We start from the raw sequence: 14,805 nt of genomic DNA, 5'->3' as shown, positions 1-14,805 counted from the left end.
GCTCCACAGATTTTATTTTAATTACAAGCACAAGGTCACAAGCTGAGATTTGTTATACTTCAAATTTCAACCAACTGCCAAGTTACACTGCTGTTACCAAACGGCATCTCAAACTTTATTGGGGAAGATCTTCAGGTTCATCTACTATCATCACTGAAATGTAATCTCTGTAGTGAACAGTATTTGTTTCTGGATCTAGAGCATTGGAGAGCATCTCCTCCATTTCTTCCTCAGTAAAGGGTTCACCTGAAAGAGAAGAGATATTAACCCTTTGTCTTGATAAATATTCTTTCAGGGCTGACAACTTACCCTACTTTTCCCTTGCAAGGCTCTCCTTTCTGTCCTCATGCAGAGGAGAAGAGGATCCAATTCCTTTACTTTTGCACATGTAAAAGCCCTGCATGCCAAACCTGCTGGTTTAAGGGAAAGGAGGCAGAGCGCCTGGATCTTCTGATCTCCATTTAGTTCACAGGCTCCAAAACAGCCTGCTTGTCTCTGCCACAAGGATTTCAAAACAACGCTTTTTGTCAGAATTAATTCTTTTAATGTCTACTTTAGTACTGTTATTTCTCATTTGGCTCTCCTTTCGCTGGTATTTAACCCATGAAAGGCCCTTGTTTTCTTCTCTTTCAGGAGCTTCGAAGATGTTGATGGCCTACTGCATCCCTCTTTGAGAACAAGGTCCCCATCTGAGAATACGTCTTGGAAAGTCTTGCACAAAGCATGTTTGTCATTTTGTACTTGAGGCAGGCAGGCATGACTCAGCCATGCAAGAAAAGCAGGCTCTTCAAGGGATATTGAGGATTACATGATATACAACTTAAATCTGGTCTTTGAATCTCTTTGTTTGCGTAGGGCACTAGAATTACGATCAAGATAATGTAGGAATGAATGAGCACTGAAACTCCCTGAAACATTTTGAAATCTAAACTAAAGTTTTACAGGGAGACAGAAAAGGAGTAACATCCTTACAAAGCACAAAGACGTGCACAGAATCATAAAATATTCATACAAGACTGGATTATGACTCAATAAAAATTTCTATCTTATAATATCTGCAAAAGGCAGATAAATGTCCTTCCCCTGCATTATTCACTAGTGAAATGTTCTAGTCTGCAGCCACTCATCGAGGCAGCAGGATTGTTTGAAGACTGTATCTACTCCTGCAAGTTTTGGCATGCAGAATCAGGACCTCAAGGTGCCATATACACATGTAATGTTTATTTACTTAAATACTGATATTACAAAAGTCACGTTACCTTCTTCAGTCATATGTTTTACCAGCTCGTCTTTAGTAAGATATCCACATTTATTCTCATCTAAAGCCTTTAAAGAAAAAGAATAAAACTGTTGTGGTTTTAAGCACAGTGAATCAAGAATCAGCAACTTCTTTGCAGCAATTAGGCACTTGAATATTTAGTTACACACCTCAAATGCATGTAGGAGAACATCTTCTGGAATAGGCCGGTAGCTGAAACCATCGAGTCAGAAAAGTTAAGAGTCACTGTTTGTAAGGCTGCTGTACTATTCTGAAAGAATAAAATATGAGTACTAAAAGAAAGGGAAAACCTACTTTCTACAGTTTGTCTGTCACATATTTAATTCCAGCTTGCCTTTTTGGAACTGTGCATACCTTCACCCCTTGTGTCTTCCATATTATTCCTCTTTCATTCTCCTTGTGCTAAGCAGCCAAATGAATGGCTTATGCATGTCTGGGCTGGCTGAGCGGGTTAGTAGGAATCAATAATAGCTGAATCACTCCACGTAGCAAATGCACTGAACTGAGAATTGCCAAACCAAGAAAACAAAGTTTTGTCCAGGTAGGCTGGTAGCTAGGCAACAGATCACCTAGTGGGACTTTGACAGTCTAATGAGCTGATGATGAGCAAAGGAGGCTGGTAGCTATAAAAAATAAGGCCTGTCACTAATAATTTCAAAGAGAAAGCAGCACTGCGTGCGTGTGTGCATGCATATGTGCGCCTGATTTCACAGCTGGAAAGGAAACCCTGTACAGCAGTGGAGACCTTCCACATCCAGGCAGTCTCTCACCATATCCCAAAAATACTGAAGAGATTTTAAAGCCAGGGAGGTTCGAAATGCTTGGTTGTTTCGCCCAGACCCGCCTCACTCTTATTATCTAAAAATCAAATGTGCTAAGCAGAGACCTTGTTCTTTTTGATCCAGATCTCATGTGCCCTTGGATAAGTGAACTATAGACACAGACCCAAAAGATAAACGTGGGTCTTGACAAGTCTGCACTAGCCTGGGAAAAGTGTGTTTTTGTGCGTGTGCGTTTGTGTGAAAGGCGGGGGGTGGAGGAGGAGGAGAGAGCCCGGAGCAGCAAGGCATCACTTTGTGAAGGGGCAAACACCAGCATGGAGCCAGAAACGTGCCATGAAGGCCAGAGAAAGAAAAGGTGCAGAAGCCTGGGAAGGCAACGTGCCTGCACTAGCACACTGGGACCCAACGTCCCTGGTTGCCTGTCCAGGCATGGGCCCAAAGACTCTCAAACATAGCCCCATGGGTGCCCACTGCCACTGGATGCTGCCAGATGGTTTTGGGAAACCCCATAGTTATTTCATGCGTAGGACACCAAAGGAGCTCTGTGTGCAAAACAGCTTCTCAGTATTGGACCAGACTGAGTCTCCCCAAACCCTTGGTTACTATCTTTAAAAAAGAAAGATAAATTTTCTATAGGTAATATTACTTTTAGTGCAAACATATCAAAACAACACAAACTCCTGTGTATATGCAAAGATTTCTATGTACCCTTGAACAATGAACAGCATTCTTGTTCCAGACTTTTAGATCAACCAATATTTTAGATCATCAGTCTTTAGTCATCAGTGCTGGTTGTGTACATTCAACTGTACCTGACAGTCACTTTGAGAAATGAACATGTAGCTGATTTATACAACTTATTAAAAATCCACTGTAACAGACTGTGCTTCTCAGCGACCCTAACCCATACATTCAGAGAAAGTAATGGTTATGACCTTAATTTGCATATAAAATATTTTCAGAGTTGCAAAAAAACACATCAAATAGCAAGTTAATTCTGATTCACATACAAAATGCAAAAAATACACAATATCACAATTCATGATTATAAGCTGATATTATTTGTACCAAAGGTACAACATAATTTTATGTAAACTAAGTCATTTTGACCTAAAATCTCACTATCGTGCTAATGTAGACTGAGTTTAAATTTAAAAAAAAAAATCTGTACTTCTTCCAGCTACATAAAATTACTGTAGATATATTCACTCAGAATCAACCCTGTCAGTCTGGAATAAACTACAGCCACAGAAAATCTACTTTCCATTACCTTCTGTCGAGAAGTACTTTTGTCATCACTGGAAGAAATTTTTCCAGATGAATGTATCCAGTTGGTTCTTCTTCTTCTTCCACCTAAAAATAAAATTTAAGCATGGTAGGCCATATGACTCATTAGCAAACTAATAGGAAAACCAGAAAATTGGGGTGAGTCCTGCATTAAAATTACAGATTTGGACTTTGAGTATTTATATCAGGTTTTTAATATCAACATAACATCTGGGTGAAATGCTTGTGATCAAATAGAAAGAAATTAGAGGAAGAAATAATATCCCAGGCAAAATCAGCCTGCTCTTACATAAACTTTCAGCAACTCAATATTGCCCTCTTGTGCTTAGAAACCATTCATGCAAAAGAACTGGATGCCTACTAACTGATCTGATCTTCCACAGTAACTCTGTAGAGGTTTACGCATTCGGATTGCATTCATACAAGTGAAGTCTAGTATGACCTGGAACATCCCCAAGCCGTGCAATGTGATCGTTCATCACAGCAAACTGTCAGCACGTCCCCCGGCATGATTTCGGCCTGTGCCACCAAACCCTCTCCCCGGTAGTTAGTTCCCGGGCCCGGTTTGGGCGCAGGGACCGTGGGCCCTTCTCCCCAGCGGGCCGTTTGGTGCAGCCGCTCCGCGTGAAACATCCGCCAGCACAGGCAAGGGCTGCTCTGTGCCAGCTGGCTTCAGTACCCAAGGACGTTTCTGGGCACATTTAATGTGCTAATTTGGACATAGCCCCAGTTTAGTACACCTCAAGGATGGAATTTGTTGCCTCCACATGTTTCATAGCCAGAGAGAGTCGCCAAGGGAAGGACCAGAGAGGCAGACAGACTGACTCAGGGCAGTCTGAAACAGTCATAAGGCAGCCCATAAAATACTACATGAAGAAAAGCTTCCCTCTGCCTCCCAAATAAATTAACAGATTAGTCCCAAAACACTGTGGACTTCTAGCAGCATTCTCATGGAATTCCTATACTCCATAGGAGACGAACGTGGTAAAAACTGCTCCCCATAGCTCAGGTGTATGTATCTCTTTCCTGAAAAATTTAAGTTTTACTCCCCAAAGGAGTCATCTCATTGAAGCTAGCCTGTTCCTGTGTTGAAACTGGATGCCTGCCTTGTAGTCTCACATGGCAGCAGTGACACCCTGCTAGGCCCTACAAACACAGCTCAGATTGAAAGGAGACTCAAACAGGCACTGATTTGAAATCTCCTAACAGAGCCAGGGAAAGATGAAGCAAGAATCTTCCTCCTGGGAGCTGGGTCAGAGCAGAGAGCGATGCCTGATGCATCCAGTTGCTTCAACGGAGAGCTGCAACTGCTGCTGCTTGCTCTCTTCCAGTGCTCTTGAAGTATTTGGGTTGCCAGAAGCAGGAAGCCACCAACTTTTGCTGCTTTAGAGCAGAAATTCACTTGAAAAAGCACTTTGGTGAGCCTAGTGGAAGGGATCTCTAGGTAGGGAATGAAGCTGTTGCCTAATTTGTGCTAAATGAAATGGTACCTTTTACTATTAGAGTAATTTGTTTTACTGCTCAATCTGTTGAAAAGATATAACAAAATACCTGGTAAAATTTCTTTCCAATGACATAACAGTTGGTCAATACACTGAATGGTCCCATGCATCACAAATTTTGAGAGCTATCAGCACACAGAATGGTTTAGGGAACATCTGCGCTTCAACTAGTATTAGTTCACAAGTCCACTGACAGAAAAAGAAGTATGATAGCTATATATCAGAAATAGGTAAACATGTCTTATATTAAGCAGAACAACAAGAGAAAAGGACCCAAGATGTCTACTAAGATGTTAAGTTATACAAACCATGTATAACAGCCAAAAAACATTTGATCTGCTCTTCCAAACAGTTGAATGTTACCCTAATTTTCATACCAGAAGAACCCACTGGCAATGACCTCTCCAGAACTCAACATAACAAACACCTGTGAAAGTGTCAGCCCCCAATGACAAATAATATTCAGATTTGTCTATTTCTCTCTCTCTCTCTCTCTTTTTCTTTTTTTTTTTTTAGTATGCTGTTTGTATTTTGCCTTCAGAAAGCAGTCTGTGAAGAAACATTTCCTTCCTGACAGCAGACCTAATCCTGGAAGGTGACGAGCAACCTCAGCTCCCTCTGACCTGGAAAGAACCGCTACCATTTCAGTGTGTCTACAGGCCCAGAAATGTCTTGAACTGTTAAAATTAATCTTATTTCTAACATTAGATAGATATGTTACTAAACCAAATATATATTAACCTCACCACCTTTGCAAACATCCACAGCTCCCATAACAGCTGTATTGTAGCATTCATTCTGTTTCACATCTCAGCTCTCATACTGTTATTGTCCAGATAACACTTGGGAAAGTGAGTCACAAAGAAACAAAACCATCTTCCAGAGTTATCCAGGAGGTCTGTGGTGGAGCAGTGAACTGCATTTGGGATTTCAAACTCCAGGCATTGTAGTAACCCTTGGATCAGCTTTCACCATCTCTAGACCTGTCATTTAATCTCAACTCTTTTAGTAGGCCTAGATACACGATACTTAGCACAGTATTTAGCATAAGGCAATGTAGGAAACAGTATATGATAATTTTAGAGATTAAATATTTATATAAATAGTGATTTGGCAGATATGAATAATTTGGAGGCAACATATGGTAGTTAGCTAAAATGAGGCTAATAGAAAGATAGATGACTGAGAGACACAGCTAATGAGAAATAGAAATGAACCACAGTTTACAAAGGGCAGAAATAATGGAGAAATAGCATGATTACAAACTGGCCTACAGAGACAATTTTTACTTTATCTAGATTAAGATAAAATGGTATTACCATAGTCAGTGGTAATGGTACCTTACATAAATTAAGATAATTTGATATTAGGGATTAGCATAATACATTGAGGATTCTGCAAGATGTGTTCTTCTGGTACTGAACCGATGCCAAGGCTTCATTTACAAACACCATGAAACCTTCTTTGAGATTTAACTTCCAGTTCAGCATTCTCAGTAAGGTTAACCATTACTCTTGAATGCATTCTTTCTTCTTGTATTATTTGTACTTTAATTTCCTACTCTTATAATCAAGAATTGCATAGATTTATACCAGTGCATCTCATTGAATCATAGACTGCTTTGGGTTGGAAGGGACCTTAAAGATCATCCAATTCCAACCCCCTGCCATGAGCAGGGACACCTCCCACCAGACCAGGTTGCCCAAAGCCCCATCCAGCCTGGCCTTGAACACCTCCAGGGATGGGTTACCCACAGCTTCTCTGGGCAACCCAGTCTCAAGAATTTTCCACCTCATAGCTGCATTGCACCATACTTTGTTATATTACTTATCTCAAATTTTCAGTAATGCTAAAAAATGGGAAAAATAAGTTGGGACAGGGAGGCAGGCCTTAAAATCTCCGTGTTCCCCTGGCTGGAAAGTCAAAACATCCCCTTCCTCTTCTTAATTCTGTATCTTGAGTCAGTTACACTGTTCATTTACTGCAAACAAAAAACTCTGTGGGCCACTAAAAATATCTATATTAAGCACAATAGTTTATCTTTCCACTTTGTCCTCTTTGTCAGTGGAAGCTGGGACAATTTGGTACTGAGAGTACAGAACCAAGACAGATTGCAGCATCACGTTAAAAATCTTTTCCCTCTGATCATTCCTTGTACATCATCCTCTGAAGCAGTTGTGTCATTTTCACAAAACTTAGCACAAGATTTCTCACACTGAGTTCTGATCTACAAGAGACTGGACAAGCCTCCTGAGGAGAGACAGGCATGTAATCACCCAAATTTTTGGTTGGAGACGGGAAAAGAGACCGAGAGAGCAATTCCCAGCATTCTGATGAGAAAATGAAAAGATCTTCTCTCACCTCTCTAAAGCATACCACTTTGTAAAAACAATGTGAAGTCTTTTTCCCACTTCTATGTCCCATTTATTAACCAAACACTGTCGAGGCACCATCACACCAGCCTTTCTAATACAAGCATGGGTTGAGGAAATAAAAATTACTGTGTAGGAAAAAACGGTGGAGAAATATGGTTCCTTACCCCTGCACATCACTGGGAGAATGGGAGTACCTGAGAGTCTGCATGTCTGAATTCTGACTTACAAGCTTAAGTAATCATGCAAGAAAAGATTACTTAGCTATAACTGAGAGATCTCAAGATGGGGGGAGGCCTCAGGAAGGTCAGAAAATTGAGCAATTTGGCTATAAGATGTAGTGATAACAGGAACTAGTGAAGAAAAACAGCAAACCTTCCCTCTACATATTTTTGGAATGTAATGTATGTTTTTAACATCTGTACAAGAATCAGTTTTTGTTACTTAGTCATCCAGTGTCTGTCTATGGCATGTCCAGAGCAGTGAGATAGTTAGGATTTGGATATCCTAATCTGACTGTGGTTTATGGGCAATCTTTCTAATGAGCCAAAAAATATATTATTTCTCCATTTTCTACAAGCAGCCCTTCACCTTGGCACAGTGTCACAGTGACCTTCTGGGGTAAAAGACAGTCAAAGGCTCCTCATTTTAATCCATCAGTGTTGTTCCTCATCAGCCTAAGTGTTTGCTTCACAGCAACCTGAGAGACTGCCTGATTCACTTCCAGGACACTTTTCACGTGTGAGACAAGAGCTTAGCTTTCCCACGCAGCAAGGCAGAAGTGCAAACTTGTGCAAGTTTAAGATAGAAGAGTACAGAAAAGATTTAAAACTTTTACCTTTGCAAGCAGTTCATGAAGTTCTGCCTCAGTTGGGAAGCAACCCAGTGATCTGACAATTGAACCAATCTCTCTGTAGGAAAAAGAGAACATCTGTGTCAGTAAATTTGCAATACAAGAGTGGCTGTGCACACAGGAGCGTGCATGTACAAGCACACACATGCACAAGCATATGTATGTGGACTTTTAAGACGATGTCTCACTAAGCAATGCCTACTTTTACAGACATTAAATATCCTGAAGCTTTTTGGAAGAGTATAATTGTACTTGGGGCTTTCCCAAAAAAATCCTTCATTACCTTTGTGTACAGTGTACTGTGTGCATGTTACTTTTCAGCTGATGTCCTCTAATTGTTAGGCTGAAATTCAGTAAAGTCTACCTTTACGTAGTTAACAAAACACTTTGACATCTATTGAGATGAAAGGTGACAAAAATATATGTTTACATTAAATACTATAAAGATACAAATTCTAACTGCAGTAGAGAACAATTACAAAAGGTCAGGAGTGAGGCAGCCCTGCTGTGCCCCTGCTGCACTCCAAGAGTCAAACAGACCAACTCACCGGCTTATCATCACACTGTTTATGCTGCTAAATATATTCATAGCTTGCATTTACTGCTGAACCTCATGTAACTGTTCTGTGGTTCTAAACACACACAAAAAAAGTTAAAGCTGAACAACACTGCAGACTAGAAGCAAAAGTACTGAAAAGATATTAAAAAAGTACTACTGAGACTTATGGTACAACTGAAAACAAAATAGCAGAAGTATCAATATTGCTAGAGATTTTCAGTCCAGTTCCACAAGATAGAAATTCAAGTACATTTCAATAACTATCCACGGCAATGGTGGCTGCTGCGTTTCAAAACTCTGTGGTTTCCTCACCTTCACCAATACATTTGGAAAATTAGACTGACGAACAAAAATGGTAGGCACGAGAAGAAGATCTCTGTAAAATCAAAGTAAGACCTCAAACATAGCGCACCATGAATGTGTAAAAGTAGGCAGGTCAGTCTTTAGTCTTCTGAGATAGGTCCTGAGGAGCTCCCACTCTGATTGAAAACGTGAGAAGCACTACCATAGACAAAAGAGAAGAAAAGGCTGGCTGCACAAAGCAATACCCAATCCCACACATAGAGTTGTTGTGGAATTAAGACCTCTGCTCAAATGACTCCAAGTGAAACCCTGCCCTCTGTGAACATTAATGGAAGTTTGGCTTCAATGACCTTAGACATTTAGTCCAATTTTTTATAATTCTTGTCCATGCATCCTATTTCTAGTACAGATACACTGTACTTGATGCTCTCACTCCTGTACTCCTTCATTTTTACCAGCTATAAAACTCTTGTAAATATTCTTACCTGCCCCAGAAAAACATCCAGCACCAATCATGCCCCCCAGCTGTCCCACACTACTTCCAATATCCCAGACTGCCAGAGACAGGAAAGTTGCCATCCCACTCCTGCCTCAGCCTTCACATCATCAGAACTGCAATGTAAGTAAGGTAAGCCAGCCCCTAAAAGAGTTTGCATTGCTGGGTGCTGTTTCACACCGTCTGTGCATGTGTCAGTGTGAGGATATGGTTTGAAGTGTTTCTGGTCAAGAAAGTTACATGCCACATTTGGTAGTAACATGTAGTGTAAAGGACCCCAGATAGATAATTATGCTTTCCTCTCAGCCTCTGACTTAGTTCAGCAGCTTCAGTTTCTACTGTGTAGTTTTCAGCAGACAAAAATGATGGTTAAATGATGGTTAAAATGAGTTTATGTTCATACAGGCTTTGTAATGCAGACACAATAAAATTTTGTGTCATGGTTTCCACCCCAGATATAATATTTTCAGTTACAAGATTTGCACAATCATGGATACCTTTGACTCAGGGTGTGTTACAAGCAGAATGAAACAAGACTGCCTTCCTCAGGCTTAATTTCTTACTAATTTGTATTTGCATTAGGAATTATCAGATACTGGTGTTGGCTTGTCAACCAGGGTAGTTTTCCATATTCTTCACAGGTATCCGATATTTCAGGAAGTAATATTCATACTTCTACAATCGTGGCTAAGAATTGTGCTGTGCTGCCACCTTCTGATACAAGATAGTCAGCCATTAATAATCACATTATTGTGATACAGCCCTGCAATATGAACATAGGAATAACATAGCTATAAATTGTTTTTCATTGTCATAACTGTTCTTTGATTAAAAAAAAACTAGTGTGAAGTAGTGCATTTACTATGTTAAATAGATTTTGAATACATTATACATGAATACATGAATGCATGAATACAATACTAGCTGAATGAAAAAAAAATAAACAGAAAAGTCTATTCATACCATTTCACTGATGTAACATTTTTCTCAAGCTCTATATCCATTGTAGAATAGAGCGAAGAGTGTAGCAGACTTTACAAGACTCCAGATGCAAATGAAAAACAAATAAACAACAGGTATGTTGTGGTGCAGTGAGGGCTGGGGGCTCCCCAGGGTGAACTGGGGTCCCGCTGCCCCAGCCAGGAGCAAGCAGCCGGAAGGACACCAGGCTGTGTCCGTGGGCATTGGGCATCTCCCTGGAGATGGGGATAAGCCACGAGATTTAACAGAACAATCTTCACAAAAAGCTCAATGAAGTATGGAAAGGAATTGCACCAAGTGTAGAGACACGTCCTGAAATTCTCCCTATCTACAGTAACTGAATAATCATTTTACTTCCAGAAAGTAGCCATAATTTCTTAAATTTAGAAGCAGTAGTAAGCATGCATTGCTAAAACCATGACATAAACAGTTTGCACCTTTCTCTCCTCTGTTTATATAGAAAAGAAGTCTGGAACATTTAAGGATGTTTTCCTATTTGGTTTTATTATACAATATGTGAGGAACGTCTAATGACAACATAATTTCACCAGTTCTCCCCCTTGTAATGTTTATACTCATTAATTTAATTATAATTAAAAGATCTGGTGAGATTCTTGTGAAAATAGTAATTGGAAATATGAAAAATTCCTTTAGTAAGCTTTAATGAAAGCAGTTCATAACAACTTCAGCACCTGCTCACTAAGATATAAAGATGTATTTTATATTTTTATAACAAAAGTCATATTGGTATGTTATGGATGTTTATGTTAAAATGAAGTTGAAGTAGCATTGTCAAATATTCAAACTTTTAAAATATCAAAAATAAAATTATTTGGGAATTTTAAAAATGGAATTCCTTTAGCTGTTTATCTTTTACCCAGTTACGCCCTGAGGAGTCTAACAGTCCATGTTTCTATCTTTCACTGAACTTTTTGTTACTTGCTCAGATATATATTTTGTTTATATTTCCATAACATTGCATGCTAAAGGTATCGCGCATGCAGTTCTCCCTCCTGACTCCCACCTGGTCAGCCCATTCCCCCAGTTCTGGTCATCCCATTTCAAAAAGAAGACGACTGAACAAGAAGCACAAAAACAAATGACGAGAGCTATGGAACAGCTTCTCATTAAAGATTAAATGCATATGGACTCTTTGGCCTTCAACTACAGTGACAGAGAATGAGAGCTATGAAATCATCAGTGGTGTACAGAAGATTAATAGAGAACAATTATTCACTATCTAACACTAGTTAAAAAGTCAGGAGTCTCTCAAATCCATGTGGCAGACGTAAAACAAACAAGAAATACTGTGTATTTGCTCAATTCCTTCTATTCCTTCCCCATGTAACTACTAGTTACAGTGAGGGTACTCAGCCAAATGGACTTTTGGTACGATCAAGTATGATTGTCCTTATGTTCATTATTACATACTGTTATACAGTTATATAATCAACTTATATGCAAGTCTCTTCCTAAAAGAGGAAGAGACTTCCTAAAAGAGACTTCTTAAAAGAGGAGGCTGTAGCGAGGTGGGGGTTGGTCTATTCTCCCACGTGCCTGGTGACAGGACGAGGGGGAATGGGCTCAAGTTGCGCCAGGGGAGGTTTAGGTTGGATATTAGGAAGAACTTCTTTACCGAAAGGGTTGTGAGGCATTGGAATGGACTGCCCAGGGAAGTGGTTGAGTCACCATCCCTGGAGGTCTTTAAGAGACGTTTAGATGTAGTCCTTAGTGACATGGTTTAGTGGAGGTCTTGTTAGTGTTAGGACAGAGGTTGGACTGGGTGATCTTGGAGGTCTCTTCCAACCTAGACGATTCTGTGATTCTGTGATTCTGTAAAAACACCTCCTCACCCGAACAACATCCACCCTCACAGCACCCCAGAGGAATAGGGATGTGTGGGGTGAACTGCAGTTGGGGTCACCTTCTGAGAGCAGGTAACTGTGACACAGATGGGCAGGGACACTCCTTGATGTGCTGGGACTAATCTGAAAGTGAAGGAATCTATTTGGGACCAGGACGCAGTACCAAATGAGCTATTGGAAGAGAGTTTTCCTACTAATAATTATAGCCTTAGACTTTTTGTCTAGGCTCACTTTCCTCTTGCCTCTTGGCTCCACCAGTCCCAGCCAAGTCACTCCCTTTCCCAAGCCAGTCTCAGTCTTCAACTACAGAACAATGCAAGATGTTTATTCAACAAGCAAAGACATACTTGTAAAATCAGAGCCTGTTTCAATCAGAGGACTGTTTCAATTACATTTTCTGGTAAAGCAGACACAAGTTTGGAGAGTTATTTATCTCCATAGTAGAGCCTGTAATATTTTTGTGTGAAGATATTTACAAACCTGACATCCACAGTTTTATTGCATTCGTGGTCAAACACCTCAAAAGCTTCTATAATCTTCTTCTCAATTTCAGCTACTGCACTGTCTGCAAAAAGAAACATAGGAAAAGCAAAAGAAAGATTCACTGAGCTGTTACCAATTGATTTATTTCCAATTTGAGTACAGTGACAGTAGAAGCACCAAAACAGATAAAGGGGCAGACAGGAAAAGTACTTTGAAAAAGCAGAAGTTATTCTGAAAAAAAAAAAAACACTGTAAATGCAGAGTCTGACATTTATATTAGCAACATGGCCTTGCTATGGCTCTGCAGCTACATCAAATCTGGTACTGACGGTGCGTCTCAGCTGCATGATCACCTGGCTGGCCAGGTGTGGACCCTGCTAAAAGTGTGCAACAGCTCTTTCTGTAATGTGTGCCTGGGCCCTTTCTGGACACCTTGGTGCCAGTGGAATGAGCAAGGAGAAAGAATGTGGGCCCAGGCTTGCCTTGAGATGGGGTAAGTCACTTTGTTCAGGATTCTGCATCCAGGAAATGTAAGTGCTCACATGTCCACTACGTTAGCCATAACATGAAGAGCTGAGAACCAGGAACAAAGATAGCACAGATGTGTGCACAGTGAATATGTCTCATAGTTAATAATTTATTGCAACAGTTTGGAAAGGAAGAAGTTCTCAGGGAAGAGGAAGGAGTAATTTGTTGCATTTGCTTGTCATATCTTGATCTCAAAGAATGGGAAAAGAAGAACCACAAGTTATCACAGTTATACCTCATCTAAAGCCAGAAATGGCATTCCTAGTGTAAGGAGAGTATCAGGAAATAAATTTTGAAGAGAAAAATGTAAAGAGAGGGAGGCTTCCACCTCTAACAAAAGAAATATGCCCTCGGGGTGCTTCTCAAGCTCCCTGGCAAGGAGAAGCAAATAAAGAGCAAACTGGTTAGCCCATTTATTAATGTTGTAGTTTGACTCCAGAACAAAAGATAGAATATAGGAAGCAAAGTGATACAGAGTCAACCTTTTGGTTCCCGTGGCAGAATACAGCCCCAATCTCCAGCCTGCAGACCAAGACCAGAAGGCAGTGTTTTGTGAGCTAGCGTAATGGCCTCCACAGAAACACCCCAGGGAACACCTGAGTGATAGTCTGAATATCACACTGGTATTGGTATACTCTGAGTTTGTTTTCTCATTTTCACACTTCTCTTCTGTATTTTCAGCATAATAATAAACCATAACTCTTCTGTGTTAGAACAGATTTACTTTCTTCTTTAGGCTCATCTGGTGTTAAAAGTGTTTTTGAGCAGCTCTAACCAACACTAAACCACTGGACATTGTTTCTACAAACATAACAAATTCATACCTAGCTTTCTACAATCCCAACAGTTTGGGAATCCCAGGGTCTGCAGCGTGCAACCATTTATTCCATTTGCTCTCTTGCCCTCATGACAGAAATACCTGTTTTCGGGCAAAGGGTATATCAGAACTGGACATAACTAAAAGCAACACTGGCTTTGTGATCTCCCCATCTCTATCTTGGTCCATGACCTTTTTCAACTCATTTTCTCCTCCTGTCCTTCTGAGAAGGGGAAGAGAGCGGCTATGTAGGTATCTGGTAGCTGGCCATGGTCAACACACCACTGGCTTCAAGAACTTCAATATAGCAGTGGATCAAAGCAAAACTAAGGAAGCTCATTTTCACACGGAACAGAGGTGTGTTCCATTATAAGGGCACAGGTGCCTGCTGCTTTCCGCCCAGGTTTGGTACCGACCTCCCCCAGAGGATATTCAAAGAGAAGAGAGGTAGGGATATATCCAGTGTTCCTCTCTGAGTTTAGTCCGCTGAGGGAAGCATGGGCAGGTACATGTGCAACCAACTGGAGACTGGAGCACGTCAAGGAAGAGGAGCCCTGCTCAGTCCCCAGGTACAGGACAAGCTGTATTTTTTCACAGCTTGACAATAGTCCCTGCCTTTTATGTGCCTAAGCAATACAAACCACATATAACTCCTTTCCAAAAAACAGGGGTAAATCTAGGAGGACCTGATTCCTTGT

General features: G+C 40.5%; 1 protein-coding gene across 1 annotated transcript in view; it reads right to left on the bottom strand.

Annotated features, from left to right (window-relative positions):
• Nucleotides 1-14,805, bottom strand: part of EFCAB2 (EF-hand calcium binding domain 2) — a 31,091-nt gene continuing 16,286 nt past the window's right edge. Inside the window, exons 2-7 of the mRNA XM_040550579.1 lie at nt 12,760-12,844; nt 8,061-8,133; nt 3,332-3,414; nt 1,429-1,471; nt 1,260-1,326; nt 1-246 (exon numbers count right to left, since the gene is read on the bottom strand). Of these exons, the coding sequence (XP_040406513.1) occupies nt 116-246; nt 1,260-1,326; nt 1,429-1,471; nt 3,332-3,414; nt 8,061-8,133; nt 12,760-12,844 (482 nt within the window). The 3' untranslated portion in view covers nt 1-115. The remainder of the gene's footprint in view (nt 247-1,259; nt 1,327-1,428; nt 1,472-3,331; nt 3,415-8,060; nt 8,134-12,759; nt 12,845-14,805) is intronic.

Source organism: Cygnus olor, chromosome 3 (genome assembly GCF_009769625.2).
Source record: "Cygnus olor isolate bCygOlo1 chromosome 3, bCygOlo1.pri.v2, whole genome shotgun sequence".
Taxonomy (NCBI): Eukaryota; Metazoa; Chordata; class Aves; order Anseriformes; family Anatidae; genus Cygnus; species Cygnus olor.
Note: the sequence above shows the minus strand (reverse complement) of the source record. Positions and strands in the feature narration are given on the sequence as shown.